The sequence below is a fragment of the Lampris incognitus genome, chromosome 1, assembly GCF_029633865.1.
Source record: "Lampris incognitus isolate fLamInc1 chromosome 1, fLamInc1.hap2, whole genome shotgun sequence".
NCBI classification, from domain to species: domain Eukaryota; kingdom Metazoa; phylum Chordata; class Actinopteri; order Lampriformes; family Lampridae; genus Lampris; species Lampris incognitus.
The window spans coordinates 124,300,408-124,321,518 of NC_079211.1; the positions used below are offsets into that span (position 1 = coordinate 124,300,408).

Consider the following 21,111-nt stretch of genomic DNA (forward strand, 5'->3'; position numbering starts at 1 on the left):
ACTGAACATGGGGGGTGGTATCTACACACAGTACTTTAGACGTTTAGACAATCTAGCCAACCCATGGTGTGTGGCAATTTCAGAAATAACCCATTTTTTTACTTAAATGCCCTTTCATGACCTAGAACTAAATTTCAGTTTAACACTTCAATTCAATTCAATAATGCTTTATTGGCATGACTGCATTAATTACAATGTTGCCAAAGCAGCTGACAGCGAAACAGGTCAACAGAGCACCAAAAATAAATAAATAGATAGATAGATAGATAGATAGATAGATAGATAGATAGATAGATAGATAGATAGATAGATAGATAGATAGATAGATAGATAGAATAAGTGGAAAAAGGAATAGGTAGAAGAACTGGCAAAAACAGAACAGCACTTGAACAGCAACGGACAGTAACTGGAACAGTAGTTTAACACACTCAAATTTAGTTAACACACAAAAAAAAGAAGAAGGTAAAAGCAGCAATATACAAGGGATAATGGCTCATTTAAGTTTTTAAATTCATATTAAGGAAAAGTGCAAGAAAAAGACATTAGAAAATGGATCATGTATATATTCAAGTTACTTAAATTGACTCGTATAGCCCTAAATAACGATTTAGTCCCAGAGGAATTTAAAATCACATTACAGTCCATGCAATATATGACATCCGCTATCTTTAGACCCTAAATTTGGATAAGGAAAAACTCAGGAAAAAAATAAATAAATGTTAGGGGTAAAAAAAAACAAAAAAAACAAAAAAAAACATAGTAGAAACTGCCAGGAAAATCATCAGAGGAGGGATCCGGCTGGCAGGCATGGAATAGGTGCCAAGTGGACAGAGTAGACAAGCAGTAATGAAAGTACAACCCCTTGATGAGGCACTAAATAATCACAAGTTATGGAGAAAAAAATACAGAATATATAAAATTATAAGCTATAGTGAAACAATGCTGAATATCAGAGGCAGGTGCATCAGGTCCGGCAAGTCAAAGTCCTAACCATGTATTTGCTCCACCCATGTTCTTAAACCAGCTGATTAATCAATACCGCTCTTCCACTAGGTAGGGGAGACTAGCAAATGAAATCTAGTTTAGTACATGGGCGGAGCAAATACACCATTAGGACTTCGACTTATAGGGCCTGGTTCTACCACCTCTGCAAATTATCAAATTATACACACTATATGACATATAACACAAACTTAAATAAATATTGAGACTTGAGTCAAATTGACCGAAAAGGGAACAGCTTACTAAAAACCACATGCAGATTTGTTTTTGGTTAACTGACTGAGGCTTTCGTGGAACATCAAGACAAAATGACTAATAGCAAATGAGTAATGATGTATTATGTGTGGCGCTAATCCAAATTATGCTAGTATGAAACTATGTTCGTGGCCAAAAATATGGCTCGATATACTTTCATTTGACCTAACGCCCGAGAGTTTAACAATAGCATTCAAACACTAGAGGACCTCCGCCTTACTATATTTGGGAGTCAAACCAAACACCATTCATTTATTGTTGGATGGTACTGACCCTGTGCTCTGCTTGATGCAGTGATTGGTGAAATTTTACTTGGGCCTCAACTCTCTTCAAGAAGAATGTAGGCCTAATGATTTTTGCTGTCAGCTTGTAATTACAGACTGCGTTGTTTCAGCTGCACAAGTGACTTTACACCTTGAGCCAAATTGTGCAAAGCTTTAAGTTCTGTATAGCAAGCTTCATGCTCATTCCACCCAAACAGCTTCAACCAAGCCAAGTACCCCTGAAGGCTAAAGGTTGGGGCAGGGTTACATACTGGGTGGAAGTACAAATTTCTGCCTCCCATCCTCTTCTTGGAGGATGGAGCTGGGCTACATGTTCAGGTTACGAATGTGTAGCTCGACACAACCTCCAGCCTGAAACTTTGTGGCACACCTGGCAATGCCTAGCATTTGCTTGAACTGTTACTCTATTTTTTACAAGCACAAAACCTCACAAGTGGGTTGTCAGCTTGGATTTTAGCAGAGAGGCCCATGTCTTTTTCCACAGTATATTTCCCAAATCTTCTCAGTGCAGACTTATATAACCCTTGTCAAACTGAATATATAACAGCAATATACCTGACACATGTTTTAAATGTAATGAGGCTCAAGGAACATTTATATGTTGTATTTGGAAGGGTGACAAAATTAAGAAATTCTGGAAGGAGGTGATCGATACAATTATGATAATTTTGTCCGTAAATATCCCACTAGACTCCAAGATGATATTGTTCTACATGTATCCAACAGATCTCAACTTGAGAATTAAAGAATATAAATTTATTGATTTTGCTATACTGCAGGCAAAATGACTGATAGCTTTGAACTGGAAGAACACTGTTGCACCTACAGTTGGTACTTGGATTAAGAATATGGCGCACTGTATGTCAAGAGAGAATAACATACCTTAAAAAATAAAATGGGTGTTTATGAAAGAATCTGGAAACCATTCATTGATTTTATAAAAGATGGAGATATAGGGGAGCTCTTACAGGAGGAAAACTAGGACAGGTTACTTAAAGAATGTAGGGTACAAAGGTAAAGCGTAGACTCTAGAAGGGGATGGAGGCATGTTTTGAAATTTTGTTGCAATGACGTAATTTTTTTGTTTATGTATGTATCTTTATTTTGTTTGTTTGAGGTACCATGGAATTGTATGATTGGTTTTGTCATATGTTTATATTCATTTTGGCTCCAAATACAAGGGAGATGTTAAGAGAACAAGTGAGTGCTGGGGTGGGGGGCATGTTTTGTTTGTTTAGGCAAGTTAAAATTTGCAATGTAATTTGTTGCATAATAATGCGGACATATGTACAATGAAAAATTAAAGACATTGTTAAAAAAAAAACTTCTCGGTGCAGGGTCTATAGCAGGGAAGATGCAGGTGACCAGGTGTCATAGGGACAGGAGTTCAGACAAACTGATCAAGAGGTCTGAATAAAACAACTGTTTTAAGCAATGAGTGATTTTACATCCTTTCCTTTTTCAAATAACTTCTACAACATTTAATTGGTGTTTTTATCCAATACTATTTTCTAAAACACAAACAGGTTCTAAGTTTTGAGGTGCATACTTTCATTATTTCCAGACCAAGAAAAAAGTTAAAAAATGTAAGCACCTGCCACAACTATTAACCATAGGGGTACATTTTTGATACTAATGTGAAATATCAATTTCTATGCCATTACATTTTAAACTATCTGCATTGATCTTCTGACATTACACTATTACAAATTCTATTTTTCAAAATCTTAATATATTATAAACCTTAACATCAAAAATATGCTGTACTAGCATTCAGTTTTTGACACATGTGACATTCACTGATGTCCCAGTCAAGTAGGGCAACACATTGTGTACTGCTAAAAAAATTCTTGGTTTTATGTTCAGCTGGTCATCTATGGTGGTTTAAAGCTTGTTTAAAGCTTGTTTATGCTGTCATGAAACAGTCTGGAGACAAGAAATAAATCTTAATTTACAAGAGCAAAAACCAGTAGACTATGAACTGGGTGCACCATCTCTGACTGTAAAATGCGTGTTCAGTCAACACTGATCCATCCCAAACTCATAAATCTAAACGGAATGGCTGGTCCAACAGCAACGCAATGTGATACTGTGAATATATATATATATATATATATATATATATATATATATATATATATATATATATATATATATATATATATATATATATATATATATTTAAATATACACAATCGTTTGTGGATAGGTTTATTGTTGGAATGTGGTATTTGTACATCCATCTAGGTATCCATCCATCTAGGTACATCCAACATTTAAGCTGCAAAAAATCCATCTAGAACAATTCAGAAGGAGCCTGCCCTGCATGCAAATTGCACCCATGAACAAACTTTATTCTAGAGTCGTAAGCTATACTTCAGAGTTCTTAATTCTTCATATTACAAACAAACACTAATGGAAAAAAAAATACATTGCAATATTTGTTTTTTTGCCGTATGTATTACATTATTAGAGATAAACAGGAGTCAATATGCAGCTTTCAATTTAAATAGCTCCAATTGGAAATAATTTGTCACTATAGCAATGATTAGGGTAGGCAGTTCAGTACTCTGCTTGACTCAATATGACACCATTCTTAAGCTAATACTCATCCATACTCACCCATTAGTCTAGGCTAATCCATGTTCGACATATTTTTTTTTAAAAAAAAACCTTAAAGAAGGGGGTTTGGTTGTGAATGAGTGAAAAATAGGTGGTATCTACAAAAGAGTCACGAGATTACAGGAAGCTTCATATCACTGTCCCTAACGAGAGCAATTGTGATTGGTGATTCACTCTGCATGCACAACATGCATGGAAGACCAGTAACCACAAAGTCATTCAATCAGACATTATTTGTCAAATGGAATAGACAATTTTTCTTCAACAGGAGTATGAAAAATGCGAACCTTGCTAGTTTTGTGTTATAATCAAGCAGTGAAAACATTTTAGTGTAACGTGACAGATGGGCCCAATTTGCCTCACACTGCAACCTTTACAATGTGACTACTGCACATGTCCACATTGTGTTGCGGATACTGAAACAATATATTGGTCAGCCCTGCTACTAAACAACCAATTCTGTATAGGGTTTGAGAAAATGAGGCTCTTCTGTATGGCCGTGTTCTAAAACAAACACTGCTACAAAACATCCTTAGTAAGTTGGCTTAAACACGCACGCGCGCACACACACACACACACACACACACACACACACACACACACACACACACACACACACACACACACACACACACACACACACACACTTCCTATCTGTCTGGTATTTCCCGCTGACGAATGCTGTCCTCTCCACAGAAGCCTGTTTGACAGAGCCAGTGAAGATTAAGGCTGTGTGCTCAATGATGACTGGATCAGTGATGGAACCGCACAATTCTGCTGGACATTTACATTTCTCAAAACCACTGATTTTAATTCTAGTCCAGAAGCAATGATAAAATGCTATGAGTCTCAATATATGGTAATTTCATGTCAATACTTTAAAACCATTTATCATCAACTAAAACAATCGCGTGATGCTTACTTCTTAACTCCAGTCTGTGCTGTGGCAATTAACGAAGGAGCCCAGCAACATCAAAGTTTAGCCCTGCAAAGCCTGACCTCCTGGCTTACTCAGGCCGTGGCAGATGAGGCCAGGGCTGTTACCACAGTGGAGGGGGGCTGCTGGCCAGTTCAGCAGAGAGCCAGACGTTCCTCACATTCCTCACCTCGGCCCCAGGCAGCGCTGGTATGGCTGTTCCCAATGAGAGCAAGGGGGACACTGGGGTGTCAAATGTAGCACCCTTTGAGGCGTTAATGTTGTTTGTGTCTGATATATCCAATTAGGAATTCTGGGGTCAAAGAGGGGAACACTAGTGGATCTCGCCCTGATCCTGAGTAAACAGCATTTGATAGCATGATTATCTACACATGAGGCAGGAATGCAGCTTGCGTGGAGTGAGGTCACTGTAATGGTAAGCGCTGCCAATAAACAATCAAACTGTGAAAACACTGCCGATACTAGGCAGGCACACCACTGTGCCAGGAAAACAAAGTGCATTTTTAACATGTATGATCATATACACTTCAAAACCAATGGCTTTCTGTATGTCTAAAGCTGTATGACAGGCAGCTCATAAAGTTTGCTACAATGGGATCAGCTCTTGAGAGCAGTGTAGACAAGCTGGCCTGTGCCAACCTGTCCCACGCCCTATCTCCACTCCTTCTAGAAGAACCTAAGCATTACGGGGAATTTTGCAAGACCTCAAGCACTCTGAAACTGTCTTAAAATTTACCTGTAAGGTGCTAACCAAATGAACAATAATAAATTAAAGAGGAGTTCTTAACAAAATTGGAAAGATTAATACTTGGTACATTGTTACCTGCCTTAAATCAGGCTCCATCAGGTTCTCAAATTATGTCACACAAGTGAACAGTGAGTTATGTAGCAGATTGGTTGGTGACACAGTAGGATACCTTTGCAAGCAGTGGAAGACCGGTCGCCTAACTAAAACCAGCCATGAAAAAAAAAGAGCCACGAACTGATCATCTCCAAGGCAACCAGCCTCGAGGGAGCGTGATTAGCGGAACTGAAAACTGTGGGAGTGAGCATCGTTTTGACCAGACGAGGGAGGTGAGAGCTGAGAAAATTGACAGGTGCTGGGTGAAAAACACCCACACCAATAGCAAGGGGCTAAACACAGCAGTTAAATACCTAACGTGTCAATAAGTGCACTGAAGACATTTATATCCCTCACGAGGAATGTCTGAGGCCAGACAAGCAACCTGTTGCATAGCAACAAGTGAGGATCACAAAATAAGAGTGAATCACACTCCAAGAAAAATAAAGCATAAATCAAACACAAAGGGAAGGGAAAAAGATGCAAGAGATGGCATTCTTTTCATTCACACAATAGCCCTGCATACTTCCCGTCCTTTCAGCTAAACATGTGATTAACACACGCATATCACTGGAGGGTCTTCGAAGCATGCTGCCCAGTGCTTCACAAAGCTTAGTGGAAATTTCCACTTTCACAATTCTCCTCGCCTGCATGGCCTGGAGACAAACAGCTGAAGTAGTAGTAGCAGCAGCCCCATCAGACCCTGAGCTCCTGTCTGATTTACAACTTCTCAATAATAGGGGAGGTTCATTACAGTACAGTACACTACAGGAAAACTAGCAGCATAATGGAGGGTAATAGAGGGTGAAAGGACAGTGATCACATACTATAGGCAAACCTAACAACACAAATTCTATAAAGTCATTATAAAGTCCATTCTAACATCCTCCATAACAGTCTGTTTTGGGTCAGCCACCTCACCGGACAGAGCAAGCCTATTGGCTGTGAACTGTGCTGCTGCCCACTGCTCCTAGTATACACGGCTGCCCACTGTTCTAGTGTGTGTGCATAGGATGGGTTAAATGCAGAGATTAATTCTGTTGTATGTATGTACAATGACATTAAAGTATTTCATTTTGGACTGATGTTAACCCTCATGGACCTCTGTGACTCCCAAGTCTCAGAGGCAAGGGGGCAAGATCAATACCGACCACTCTAACCTAGGGCCACTGCATATTTCATGCCATTCCTTCCAGGAACTGATGCCAGATAATATACAGGCTGATACAAAAACAATGAAGCAAAACATAAGCTTCTTTCCCCACCCATGCACACCCTCTAAACTGGCATGAACATTAATGGACATCAAACCCTTACTGCTGGTATCTAACAGCGACCATCACTTTTCATCTGGCAACTATGGATAATAAGTATAGTTATAGTAGTATACTTCATATTTCAGCCCACTTAAAATCACTGTAGTGATACTGTGTACTTGATATCACCTGCTCAGATATACATACTTTAGGGTAATAGAACAGTTCTCAGAGAATGACTACTGTAGACCCACTATCTGAATGTTTTTTACAACTTGTGAAACTGCTAGTTTTTCTGCTTTGTACGGAAGATTAGGTCCCCACACTCCATTAGTGCCTTTTCAAATTAGATATCTGTAGATATTTATTTTTGAACAGTCAGATATTTCTGTTTTAGAATGTCATGCTATGTCCTTTGTGCTTTTTAATGCAAGGTCTCACCAATATAAATGCTTTGTATGTGTAAACTTTTAGCAGTAAGTCTGTAAATGTTCTCATTCATCCAGGTCATGGTTATCCAAAGGAGTTGAATCAAGTGCAACTGGACTTGGTACATATCCGTGAAGACGTGTCGCCTCTTGGATGAGAGGCAAAACGTCTTCACGGATATATACCAAGTCCCGTTTTAGCAGTAAGACAGTTTCTGAGTTCTCAGTTCTTAATATGAAAAGCTTCATGGAATCTTTATGCTCCATCTGTGGAAAATATGTTACTTTGAGTAGACAATCTAGGTGGTAAACCTGAAAAAAATGTTACAGGCATGATGCCTCATATAATCAAAAGGCTGTTCAAAAGTGTGTAATATAAAACACTTTGCTGTTGAAGCTTAGGGAAAAAATGAGTTTTTCCACACCAATATGATTGTCTTGAGGGATGATACCACACTCTCAACTTCTCACAGACAACCATCAACCACGTTTCGTAAACAATTGCCAGTGCACATGAAACTATCAATGTCATCATTAACACTCTTGTCATCACAGTTACAAAAAAGGATAATAAAAAGGAATGATGGCGCACAAATGAGACATTGAGAGACATTAAGCGACTGTGCAAGACAGAAAGAAGGAGAGAAAAAAACCCACTTGACACTAGAACTGGTTCTCTCATCTAGGCCGCTCTTCCTATTCAAGCCTATCCCACAATTCACATGTGTACCGGCGCTGCTAGCAGCAGCCAATGGCAGCACAGGGAGGAAATGGTCTTGGAAGGCTGTCAGGCAGGGAGCAATGAATGACCATATATGGTAAAATCTGCAGTCAGCAGGACTCGGCGGCAGCAGTGGCAAAGGCAGAGGCGGCTAAGGCAGTATAGACGTCCTGGAATACAGATTGGCCAGAGAATATGGGAGGGGGGGGACCCCTTCATATTAAGCAAGCCCAACGTAAAATGTGTGTGTAGAGCATAAGACTGTGGCCAATGAAGTGTATGTGACCGAGGGGAAGAAAAAAAAAACAAGAGTGCACAGTGCACTCCCATGTGCGCAGCCGGGGATTACTTATACCAAAGGTTGAGTACTGGATGAATGGGGGGGTTGAGAGACAGGATTCAAATCAAACATGCTCTCCAATCTGATTGTCCTTTCTGTAAGCGGTATTTTGGGGGCACTAACATGGAGCCTGCCTGAAATATATGCATATGCGTAGTAGAGAATTAAAAGAAAAAATACAAGAAGCTCAAAAATAAATGGACTAAACAGGAAACCAGAGAAGCGAACATTATCCTAAATATGTCACATAGTGACTCAAACATGCAGACTGTGTGGAAAATGAAGATGCTGGGGCAAGAGCGGGCTAGACACCACTGAGAATTTAATAATGTCATGCTTGGCTGAATCAAATAAGGGATTTCAAAGCATTGGGAATATGAATCATAACAACTGTGCTGGTTTATTGAGACCCCCCCCCTTCTGTCCTGAGCCAGATTGAGAGAGAGGAATTAACTGGTATGTCTCACTGCACACTTGCTAGCTGCTCCATTCACACTCCCACAGCTTCCTTCATATGGAAATCAGGGAATAAATTAGTAGGCATCCAGCTAAGAGAGGAGAAAAGGAGAGATTGAAAGCATGAGGGAAGGGAATGACGTGTTCAGACAGACACCTTACACCCTTCCTACAAATCCCTATGTGTTCTGACAGGAGGAAGCAACAATACTCATGGCTGCGCTGAGTCATGCTGGCCTGCTGCACAAACCTCATCCTACTCATTCACACAGAAACAAAGAGCCGACCTGGCCCCTTCCCTGCACCATCGGCTGACCACTCCTATAGATGAGCCTGAGACCCGAGGTCAGGTCACAGACCCCAGACATCAACCTCTGCCCTCCCCGAGAGATGCTACCCATTTCCAGCTAAATGGAAAAAAGGGACACATTGTGGATCTGAGAAAATGAATGCAGACAAGATTAAACGTCATTAAAGTATGTTTACAGCTTGAGAAAAATAACCTTAAAACTCTTGATTTATATCACGTAAGTGCACAACGTTAGGTTTAAGAAATGAAGCATAATCTAAGGCTTATTTAGGGAAGGGGGAAGGAGCATCTTACCTCTACCTCCCCCCAGCCAGAATGTGACAATGACAAAGGGCTGGGCTGGGTGAAAGCATTGGGACAAAGGCCTGGAGCAGCTGGCTTCCCACATAGACCAGGAGCAGCACAGCATGGGCAGATGGGCTGTCCAGCCAGATGCCCCCTCTCATAAGGGATGGTTGGTTGGGGTGGGGGGTGCATATCCTTACAACAAAAATTAAACCACTCAAATGATTTGCCCCTTGATGAGAAGTTTTAGCAGTGGTACTGTTTCCAACAAGATAATGACTGACTGACTGAAATACCAGTTAAGCCTTTCTCCAATCAGCATGCTCATCCATGAAATGGAGATGTATCACAAATTATTAAAGCCATTTTCTAAGCAGCCCCATGAGTGACAATCATTGTCATATAAAATGACTGTGTACCTGTAATACTGATCCATTACAGTAGCTGCGTTTCCATTAATTGTCAAGCGAATTTTAAGCAAAATTTTGAAATGTCCCAAAAAAAGAAAATGTGAATTAGGCACGTTTCCATTAACTGGTTTGAAGAGAATAAAACTAGGCTATGCAAAGCATAATTTTGTCAGAAGTTGCCGGTGTTTGCAATGTTACACATGGCTGTAATAAACGGAGTAGAGGAAGTAGAGGTTGTGAACCAGAAACAAAACTGGTTGCCTTGGCCATCTACAAGAGAAAATGGAGAGAGGTCTTCTGGAATTTGTTTCAATTGGTAAAGATGTAATTGTTCTTTCATGTCAGCTATTATTGCCCATGTTTCATGCTGTCCAGAGACGAAGACAAAGAAATGCACATTATGGGAATATCCGGGAAGAAGCCGACCGTGGAAACAGCTGATCAGTCATGAGTTAAATGTTCGCTATGTCAGAACTTATTCGGCAAAGTTGTTTCCATCCCCCTTTTAGCGCATTAACGCTTTTTCAAAAAAGACAAAGACCCCCTCAAGAGAGCGTAAAAACTTTTTTTAATGAAATTGAGGAAGTTGTTTCGAATTTTGTTGTTTCCATAAACCTTGTCTAATGCAATAATTCAAAATGTGCATAAAAATATGTTCTGGAAACACGGCTAGTGTCACTATGATACGCTGTAGACTTTATGGGTGTAAGATTAGCCTCACTCCACTGCAGCAGTTGGCTTGAGCGATATGGACAGTACCAAATGTACCTGCCTTTTCTCTGAAAGATTACACACAGGATTCATTTAGAAATGACATTGTGATAAAATACAAAAGATAAATCTTAAAAGAAAAAACAAACCCGTGGCTTGAAAATTAATTACAAGGAAAAACTACTGAATCCAAATTTTTTGTTATTCCAATGTCGTGTGCCCTAAAACTTCAAGTTGGAATCAAAAGAATTTATATATATATATTTTTATCTGTGATGTGACATTGATGTGCAGAATTGCAACAAGCAGAAAATGGTTTTCTGGGATAAAGCTGATCAGCTGAAATAGTAATAGCACTAACTTTTAAAAAATGTAAGTTGGGAATCGAAGTACAAACTAACTTGATCCAAAGTCAATGAAATCTGTCCATTATTCACTATCAACATTGAAGCTCCAGGCTGCAGAACAGCCCGCCATCACACACAGGATCTTGGGTCCCTGATTTCTTGCCTCAGCAGAGATTTGTTTGTGGTCATACTAAATACTGATCAGACTTTCCTTTACTACAAGGATCTAGCATTTATTTTCTTAAATTGACTCGTAATCCCCTTTCACTCTCAGTTTCTGAATACATTGAATTTTTAGAAGGAGAAAATGCCATTACAGAGAGATTAGTCCATGTCACCAGTGCCAGCCTGTACGTGGGCAGATCTGAAAAATCAAGAGAGCTTTCTTTGATCTAACTTGTGGAAATTGTTCAGGCTTTGCACTGTACATAAAGACCTCAGTCTCCCACTACTTTTAACTCAAGAGCTGAAAGCCAACTTTGTCCAGTGAAGTGAACACACCATTACTGTACTGTGACATGTCAGGCAGAGGGCAGCTCATTCAAACAGGGGACAGAAGGAGTGTGAAGCTAATCTAGCTTCCAGCCCAAGCTCCAAGAGTGAATTCTATAGTGAACGAGGTGCTGAGAGGCTTAAATTCAGTGATGACAGGCCCGAGGATCCGGTCCTCTGTGCCAGAATCTTCTCAGATGACAAGGCAGTGTACTGGCGTGCTCTAATTACAGGCCCAGGTTGGCTTCGACAACGGCATAGCGGCACTTATGTCACTCAGGGTGTCAGGCCTTGCAACTAGGCCAAAGTGAGAGTAGCCAAACAGAAATACCAGCAAAAGGGTCACTGCTATAGCCACTGGCCACCATAATCTCACCCAAGAGCTGTCTGGGAGATATTCCAGGGTTCCCTTTTGATTTTGATGAGTGTTTGACCTCTGTTAAACCTTAATGAGCCCAGCAGTGACTGCAGGGCTAGAAGAAGGAAGATAGTAGTATTCACCCATCTAACTTGTTTACAGCCAAACACGCTTCAAACACTGCCTCGTTCCAACCTGAGCAATGCAGTCAGAGTGGAGCAACTCGAGGCCCTTATATGGAGGTTAAGAGCAGGGAGACCATTCCCCTCTGGGCTTTGGTGTGGTTTCTGTTGTATACATGCCAGCACTGGGGAAAAAGTTCGCTGGTAAATGTTAATCCCAAGTGACATGGACGTCTACAGTCAGCACTCCTGCTTGTAGCAGACAGTGTCTGTAATGCAAATGTTTATTTACTGACAACAACATAGACAAAAGACCGTTACTGCCAAAAACAGAGGCAAGAAGAGAAGTATAATTGTAAGGCTCTCCCGCCTGTTGGGGGGGGGGGGTTGATTGAATGTTACCCCTCATTTGTCAAGGCTTTATTATTCAACTCATTATTGCCCCCCCCAAAAAAAAACAGACAAACCCCCCCCCCTAAACAAGCGAAACATTACATGCATGCATAATCTCACACAGCGTCTTTAAAGGCTAATGCTAGAGCATCCAAAGGCATCACTTCTCAAAGAGGACCTTGACTTTTATGGACACACAACATATAGAAAATCCTGAAGCTTTATTTATGGAGATTTCATTGGTTCCACTAGCAGTAGTGCTTAGGACTAGACAGGCGTCTCAGGGTGCTGATGCATCGGTAGTGAGTGTCACCAACATCTGGGCTAGTCTTCAATCTCACGTCACAACAGACTCCCAGTGGATGTTGCATTACTGACAAAACCAAGCTGTCAAAATCAATCTCTGTCTCACCCACTCAAACAGGCCATGAGAGACCACAGACAAGAGAACCAGAAATACCCTTCCGTTAAACCACAACCTGAAAGATGTTTCTAATGTATACATTTGGAATGTATCCTTTGTGAATAAATGAGCAAGATACAGAAAAAGAACATGTATATCATTTTGAAATCCAACAGTGGGTTGGGATGTTTTTGTTACAGTGTGTGGTCACTGTGCAGTTCCCCAAAGTGAACTTTTTTTTGCCATCAAGGAAGATTTACATACTGCGCTGTGTCAGAATATTCTATATGATGGGGAGAGAGGCTGTTAGGCTGCATCTTTAGAAAGTCAATTGGGCTTTAAATCTGGGTGCACACTTGAACATAACCAATGGGATTTTCCCCACATTTGCCCATCCTGAAATAGGGAGGGGAAATGTTGATCAGAGGCTTGAGTTGGACCCACAGTCAACAAAGGTTATCTGGTGTCATGAGTTCACAGATTCAACCATCCAATCTCGAAGAGGATGTAAATATTCCAAGAGTAGCAGCCACTGATTGCCAATGAGAGACAAGTTTAGTTAGGTGAAGTGAAGATCAGAAATTAAATCATAGACAAAAAAAATAATCAAATAACTTACTATACAAAGCTAAACCACATAGAATCAACCACTATATGTACAGAATCCTATACACTTACCTTGTGAAGAGGAAGAACCAGGAACGCTCCGCCCCCACTAGCTTCAATAATTAGGGCAACAAATTTGGGATTGACTGCACAGAAGGCGCTGTCCCATGTGACCCTTGACACCCGGATATCATCGTAACATTGGTCATTCTTCACCGCCTGACCAAAGACATGACGGAACTTGCTCTGTCGTACAACTCGTCTGAACATATCTGTGTGAGGAAGAAGAGAGAGAAATTTAACAATATATTAATTGGCAAAGAAATGTGTTGTCCATGAGGATCAATACAATAGTGAATAGCTATATCAGTAGTCTCCAAATATATGCTTTCAACAGCTTTTTGTATACAAATTCTCATTCTGATACATCTTTACGCCTGCTGATTTTACCAATTTGTTACTCCCTCTCTGTTCAGAGGTGCACTGGAGTAGCATTCAGTAGTAATGAAAAGTTGTAAGGCTCGCGATTGCAAAAGGCTGGGAACACTGAGGTATACTGATGTATTTGCTACGTCACTGGCACACACAAATGCAGGCTACTTGAGCCACTTCTTAACTTCCAAGAACTCAGAACATCCTATCCATACACGCACACACTGAAGCATGTCCTGTTCGTACAGATTGAGAGCATCTGTGGATATTTTCACACAAGACATTCCCCTTCCAGATGTGTGTGGCTCTCTGGCTCCATGTTCATGATGTAACAGATGCTCCCTATCCTCCTCCTCCTGACACAACACTGACTGTGATCAGACTTGAGCTAATGGGGCTACTGATAAGCACAATGGTGAGCTACAAGCATTCATTGTGTCGCTGCTAATACCCAACAACATCTAAAATACAAGATTTGTTAAGACTTTTTGTCTGTTTTTAAATCTAAAAAAATAATTAAATCACCCATTCTGTTTGTTCAACTAGTAAGCATTTTTGACAATGGAAAAACGCTATATACTTTTCCCCAAATGTTATACCGTTTACAAGTGTATATCAAAACATTACTAACATGGAAGTGAACGGGGCAGCTATCCAGTTGGCTCAAAAAAAGGAGAAAAAAAAAGAAAAAGAAAAAGGGCACTTTAATGACTCCAATGCAACATGCACAGCTAATATGTGTATTCTTGGGTTGTACAATTTAATATTATCAGATTATTCATGTTTATTCTGCCATTTTAAGACTTACACTTCTCGTGGAGGTTCATACGAAACACGGAAAAAATAATACCTCCACTGCACTGTTCATATTTATAGTTTTAATTCCAAATAAAAGGCTAGAAAGTTACTCTGATCAATCGCACAAGCCATCAAGTATGCACATTGATTTGGAGTCAGAAGCACATTTTCCTGCTGTTTTACAGGACGGAATTGCTGTCCCGTTTGCTTCCATGTTAGTGCTAGTGCATGTTCATAACAACATTCAGGTTCTATGAACAGAAAAATTGGTCCGGATCAATGTAGTATGTCTCCTAGATGCCGTAAAATAACCAAACCCCCCCCAAGTCAACTACCACTTTAAGGCCCTCCATCAATATTGAAGCAGAAACGGGATTAAAACTATAATTTTCCACTCATACATTTTGCCACGTCTCCACGACTATGCTTTTCCCGTCTTCCAAAATAAACAACACACATTTCAAGTAAACAAAAGAAAAGAAAAACAAAACATCGTTCCCCCATTTTGCTGAAGGTGTGTGAAGCAGAAAAATCTACTTGTGTAGTGTTTGGTCACAGTGAAAATCTTCATACTTTTGATTCTTTTTTTTAATTTCTGATTTTTCTCTTTTTCTCCCAATTTAGTGGCCAATCGATCCCTATTTTAGTTCAAACACACACCCTCGTACTGCATGCATTCGCCAACGGCATCTCTCCGGCCGGCAGTCTCAAAGGAGATGCCTCACCACTTTCGTGACAAGGCGAATCCAGGCCGAAGCACTGCTTTTTCCGACACACACAGAGACACATTCATGTGACGAACACAAGCCGACTCCGCCCCCCTCCCGATGACAGCGCTGCCAATTATTGCTGCTTCATCGAGTCCAGCCATAGTCGGATCTGACGAGACCGGGGCGCGAACCCCGGGCAACTGCATCAACACAAAGCCGATGCTCGGACCGCTACACCACCGTGGACTAAATACTTTTGATACTTGACGGCACTATCGGGAACCAATTCAACACTCCTCATAGTATCCAATGAGCTGATTGATATGAATCTGAATTGTGTCATACTGATCAGACTGATACTATTAGTCTAGATGTCCTCACCTACTGTATTTCTTTAAAAACCAAAGATGAGGAAATATTCTGATAATTTCAAACTGGTTTGAATATTGCATGATGATGATGACTTTGTAAGACGGCGCCATTTTGTCTCATACAAGTGTTCATACATTTGTTCCATAACATTCTTTATATTCTATTAAATAAAGCAAATTTAGTGTAACACACAAAATTAAATTGGGAGTATTCTCACAGTAACTCCAGTGCTGATAAAAGTTACCTAGGAAGCAAGGAGAGAATGAAATGGGAGAACAAGACAAAGGAAAACTGCTTTAGAAGTTTCATTCAATAACTGGCGCAACATGAACAGAGATTTCATGTTCAGCAGGACACACAGTGCGGTAAAAGATGTGTTTCATGGGCGCCTCTGTAGCCGAATGGTTACAGTGCATACCACATGACCACATGGTCGCAACGTTGCTGGTTCAAATCCAGCTGGTGATCTTTGCTGCAAGTCATACCCTTCTCTCCCTGTCCCCCATTTCCTGTCTGCTGCCACTGTCGTTATCCATAAAGGTGTAAAATACCAACAAAAATAAAAGTCTCAAGGAATAAGCAGAATCGTCCTCCTGTACAGTTCACAGCCTTTTCATTTTTGATTTTGCCAACTATCAAAAAGCATGTGCAATGCTGGAAAGGCCCCTTTTCCATGACACATACTAAGAGAGTGTGCCTTCTAAAGGAAAATAAGATGTACCCAGCTCGAACAAAAACAGACTGTAGCTGGTTCAGCTGAAAGTCTCTCCCAGACATAAATTGCTGGCAGACGAGAGCTTTGGAAAACGAGACTATTCAAAAGCTTCAAGTCCAATTGCTCAATTGACAATAACAGACCACTTCCAAAGACAATGGCGAGCTGGCCAGTTTCAGACCAAATGAACAAAACAATTGCACAATCTAACCAACAACTTAATGTAACACAAAAGCCATTAACCCATTTTGGTATTTGATGGGGGGAAAAAAGCAACTTTCTGAAGATCATCCAAGCCTAACAGAACCTCTTAGAAAGTATGCTCCTCTACAGTTCTCAACTCTGACCCATGTACGTGACCCGGGAGCAGCACAGGATGTGGGACATGTGTTGTTGTTACTGGTGGTGGTTTTCATGGTATGTGTTTGTGTGCGAGTGCGTGTGCATGTGTGTCTGTGATCTGATCCCTCTCCTGTAGGAAGCATGCTATACGTGTCTCTCTCCAATGCAGGCAGGAAGCTCTTCCTGTAGGGATGTGGAAATCTCCAAACAGCCAAACGCTTTTGTAAAATAAATGAGTCATTAAAAGGAATTCAAAGAGCATTTTGATGCCAGACAGTCAGTGTTAACAGAACTCCAAATTTTCTAAAGAAAAAATTGACAACACTGTGGGGGTTCCCTTCCCTTTTAACTTTATTCTTATTCCTTTTTGCAATTTTCCCACAGGTGTAATAAGATTCCCTAAATCTTCTGTTAAATTACTGAAAATGAGTATTGCATATGCCTGATACATTCAATTTGGTTACTCCCCCAGAAAAGGCTGACACAGCTCAAGAAAGTATCTCTAAAAGATTCCCCTTTTTAGATAGCAGTGGGAAATATTTGGTCAGTTCACTAAGCACTTTCAGTTGAAAAGACCAACAATCCTCATATGGCCAGCAGATTAATGGAAGGGAATGGCTACGGCTGGAAGAATATCATCTTCATTTGACCACAAATAAACCTTCATGCTCACATATTGTATTTAACTATCAGAAAAATCAAGATTTGCTCTTCTTTAATCTCAAAGCAATTGAAAAAAAAGGACTATAAACGGGTCTTCTTTTTTGGCTGGCACGAACAACTAAAAAGTACTTGCTCGTCCTCCATTGTTTTGCACCTTGGTGTGGTGCTGCGTTTGTATTCCTCTGTACTGCATGTTGATTGGCTACCTAAAATGGATGACCTCACAATATTCCTCACGGCGCATCACAAGGCTTGGATTCATTGTAAAGTGTCTCGGAAGTTTCGTAATCTGTCACCACCTCTGATTTCCAGTTGTTAAATGTGGCACACTTCAAGACAGAAAGACCAGCGAGTTGCAGTTGCACCACAAAGCCTGGAGAAATGTGCGTGAACAGATGCTTAAATCATCCACCTCTGCTTTGCGAGGCTTCGTTAGAATAAAAAAAAAATCCCAGTTGACCCTCTCCATCCCACAATTCCTCCACTGTAGCTAGTCTCAATTTGAGGCTGCCATGGTAAAATGTATGCCACAAAAACCTAATAACCCATTTACAACATGGTGTAAATGTGATCTCAAAATACCCTACTGTATGCACTGCAGAACTGGATGCAGAGTAACATGCTATTAGGAGGGGTCAAAGGGAACCTTGTAATGCCAATTAAAAATGACAAGGCTACGGTGCATGAGAACCATTGGGCTTAATACTGTTGCTGTGGCTCAAAGTCCAGGCCTGATTTAAGGAAAGCCTGACAACAACTTGGCTAAGCAAGGACAACAGTAAAAAGACTAAGACCCAGTGTGCATGTATAACACATGTACATAAACAACATGTTTATTCAGGATTTATGCAACCTTTGAGAATCTCCTTGTAGGAAAAATATAAACTGTCATGATGGTGAGAAAGAAATATTGATCACACATTATTCAACATTAAAGCCTCGTCAGGATTCCCAATCTCTCCTTCTCCATCCACCTTTATCTACTAATCTATTTTCTTTTTTGGATTATTCCCCCTTTTTCTCCCCAATTGTAGCCAGCCAATTACCCCACTCTTTCCGAGCTGTCCCGGTCTCCGCTCCACCCCCTATACCCATCCGGGGAGGGCTACAGGCTACCACATGCCTCCTGCTATACATGTGGAGCCGCCAGCCGCTTCTTTTCACCTGACGTGTAGAGTTTCGCCAGGGTGACGTAGCGCGTGGGAGGATCACGCTATTCCCCCCAGTTCCACTTCCCCCTGAACAGGCACCCCAACCAACCAGAGGAGGCGCTAGTGCAGCGACCAGGACATATACCCACATCCGGCTTCCCACCCGCAGACATGGCCAATTGTGTCTGTATGGATGCCCGACCAAGCCAGAGGTAACACAGGGATTCGAACCGGCAATCCCCGTGTTGGTAGGCAATGGAATAGACCACTACACTACCCAGACGCCCCTAATCTATTTCCTTAATCAATAAGCTTATGTACCTTTTTTTCTTTTTACAAATTTATTTCTGATTTTTCCCTTTTTCTCCCAATTTAGTGGCCAATCGATCCCCTATTTTAGTTCAAACACCCAACCTTTTACTGCATGTGTTCGCCAACTGCGTCTCCCCGGCCGGCAGTCTCGAAGGAGACGCCTCCCCACTTCGATGACAAGGCGAATCCAGGCCGAACCATTGCTTTTTCCGACACACACTGGGACGCATTCATGTGATGAACACAAGCCGACTCCGCCCCCCTCCCGATGACAGCGTTGCCAGTTATGGCTGCTTCATTGAGTCCAGCCATAGTCGGATCTGACGAGACCGGGGCGCAAACCCTGGTCCCCAGTGGGCAACTGCATCGACACAAAGCCGATGCTTAGACCGCTACACCATTGCGGACCCAAGCTTATGTACCTTTATTTAAACTGATATAGAAAGAGAAGGTTAAACGGCCTGCCTAATGTATAAACCCACTGCAGCAAGTGGGAAAGAAAAGATGAGGACCTTAGCCAGCTTGTACCTGCTGAATAGTCTTTAAAAGGACCAAAACATTGGAGGGCATTTATATTTATTCTTCTGAGTATTGTCTAACAAACTGTGTGACTTCATTGCCTTACTCTATTGACAGTGTGAGCAATGCTATGGTCATCATGCCTTATGAAATAACAGCTGATCCAAATTTTTCCAGTGTTAGGAAAGTGTAACATGAAATGGCTGGTGTAAAGACACACCAACCATAACACTTACAAATCTCAGGTTTGTCCAAAGTCATCAGCAAACTTATAATAACTTCTGATCCAGTGTAAATTGTGATTTTCAATCAGGGATGGAAACTGTGGTCTGTGGGCACTGACCTGGTGAAAATATTATGCCACCAATATAATCCATTGTCCCCATTCACATTTATTGGGCCCAAGCAGACTCTGAAAAATGCTTAAGTCACAGACTAGAAGCTTTTCTATCCATGTCTCCAACTATATTTCAATAATTAAAAGAGATTTAAAAGATATAAAGTTATCATCATAGCAATTTTCTCCATGGTTTTCCCTGTCTATCAAATTGTATCACTTTGGAGGATAGCCCAAATGATTTTAGTCAGAATCTATGTGAAAACAGTTAAACACACACTTAAACAGTTAACATAAAAAAATAAAATAAAAAAAAACCTGGCATGAATCTTTACAATGTAATTTCTTTAAGGCTGTACAATCTAGACACTCTTAAATCGTCAGACCAGCTCACCTTCATGCACCAAAACCTAACAGTTCCCTGAGAGTATCAGGGAGCTCAACAAGGGAATCTGACAGTGAAGACTGGAATAAAACGCAGTGGATAAAAAATTGAAAGCGATAAGACTGCAGCTAAATGCATGCCAAGACTCTGCTTGAGCAGTATGCCAAATCTGTCAGATTCAGTCCAGCTTTTCAAACAATGTTCACCAAGTATGCGATTTCTTTGAATATGTGCAGACTATCTTAGATCTTATTTATTTTTGTACTAAAGTGACACACTTAAATACAAAAGGAAACCTACTCTTGCTGCAACATGAACTCACTGCTGTAGCCTCTGCCACCTGAATATCTCCAATGTGAAAACCCTTTTCCCTGCATCTCCTTTTGCTCTTTACTAAGACATATGGCATAGAATTGACACAAAACAAAGTCTTAATAACCTTATAATAACCTTTGTCATGGAACTGCCAGATGAGTCAGGCATAAATGTTTTACTAACTGTCTGACAGGCTAATTGTGGGCCACTTCACATCTTAAATTGGAGCCATCCCCTACAGATTCTCTGATGGGACCATATGTCATCTTGGCTGGAGTGAAGGCTTCCCTGAAAGGGAGAGAGCTGAGGAAAGGAGGGGCAAAAACAGTAAACATAATGGTGGAGCCACTGTGTACATCTGACTTCACCAGTAATCTGGTGGACAGGGCAAAGTAAACGATGAATAAATCATCTGGGTCTTCACTGATGCATTTCCCCTCATCTGTATTTACAAACAGGATCGAGCAAGCGTATATGAAGA

General features: G+C 40.8%; 1 protein-coding gene across 2 annotated transcripts in view; it reads right to left on the minus strand.

Moving 5' to 3' along the window:
- coro1ca (coronin, actin binding protein, 1Ca) overlaps nt 1-21,111 on the minus strand; it is a 74,712-nt gene that overhangs the window by 37,655 nt on the left and 15,946 nt on the right. For both annotated transcript variants that reach the window (XM_056275519.1, XM_056275509.1), the window contains exon 2: nt 13,652-13,851. In XM_056275519.1, coding sequence (XP_056131494.1) covers nt 13,652-13,849 — 198 coding nt within the window. In that variant the 5' untranslated portion in view covers nt 13,850-13,851. The remainder of the gene's footprint in view (nt 1-13,651; nt 13,852-21,111) is intronic.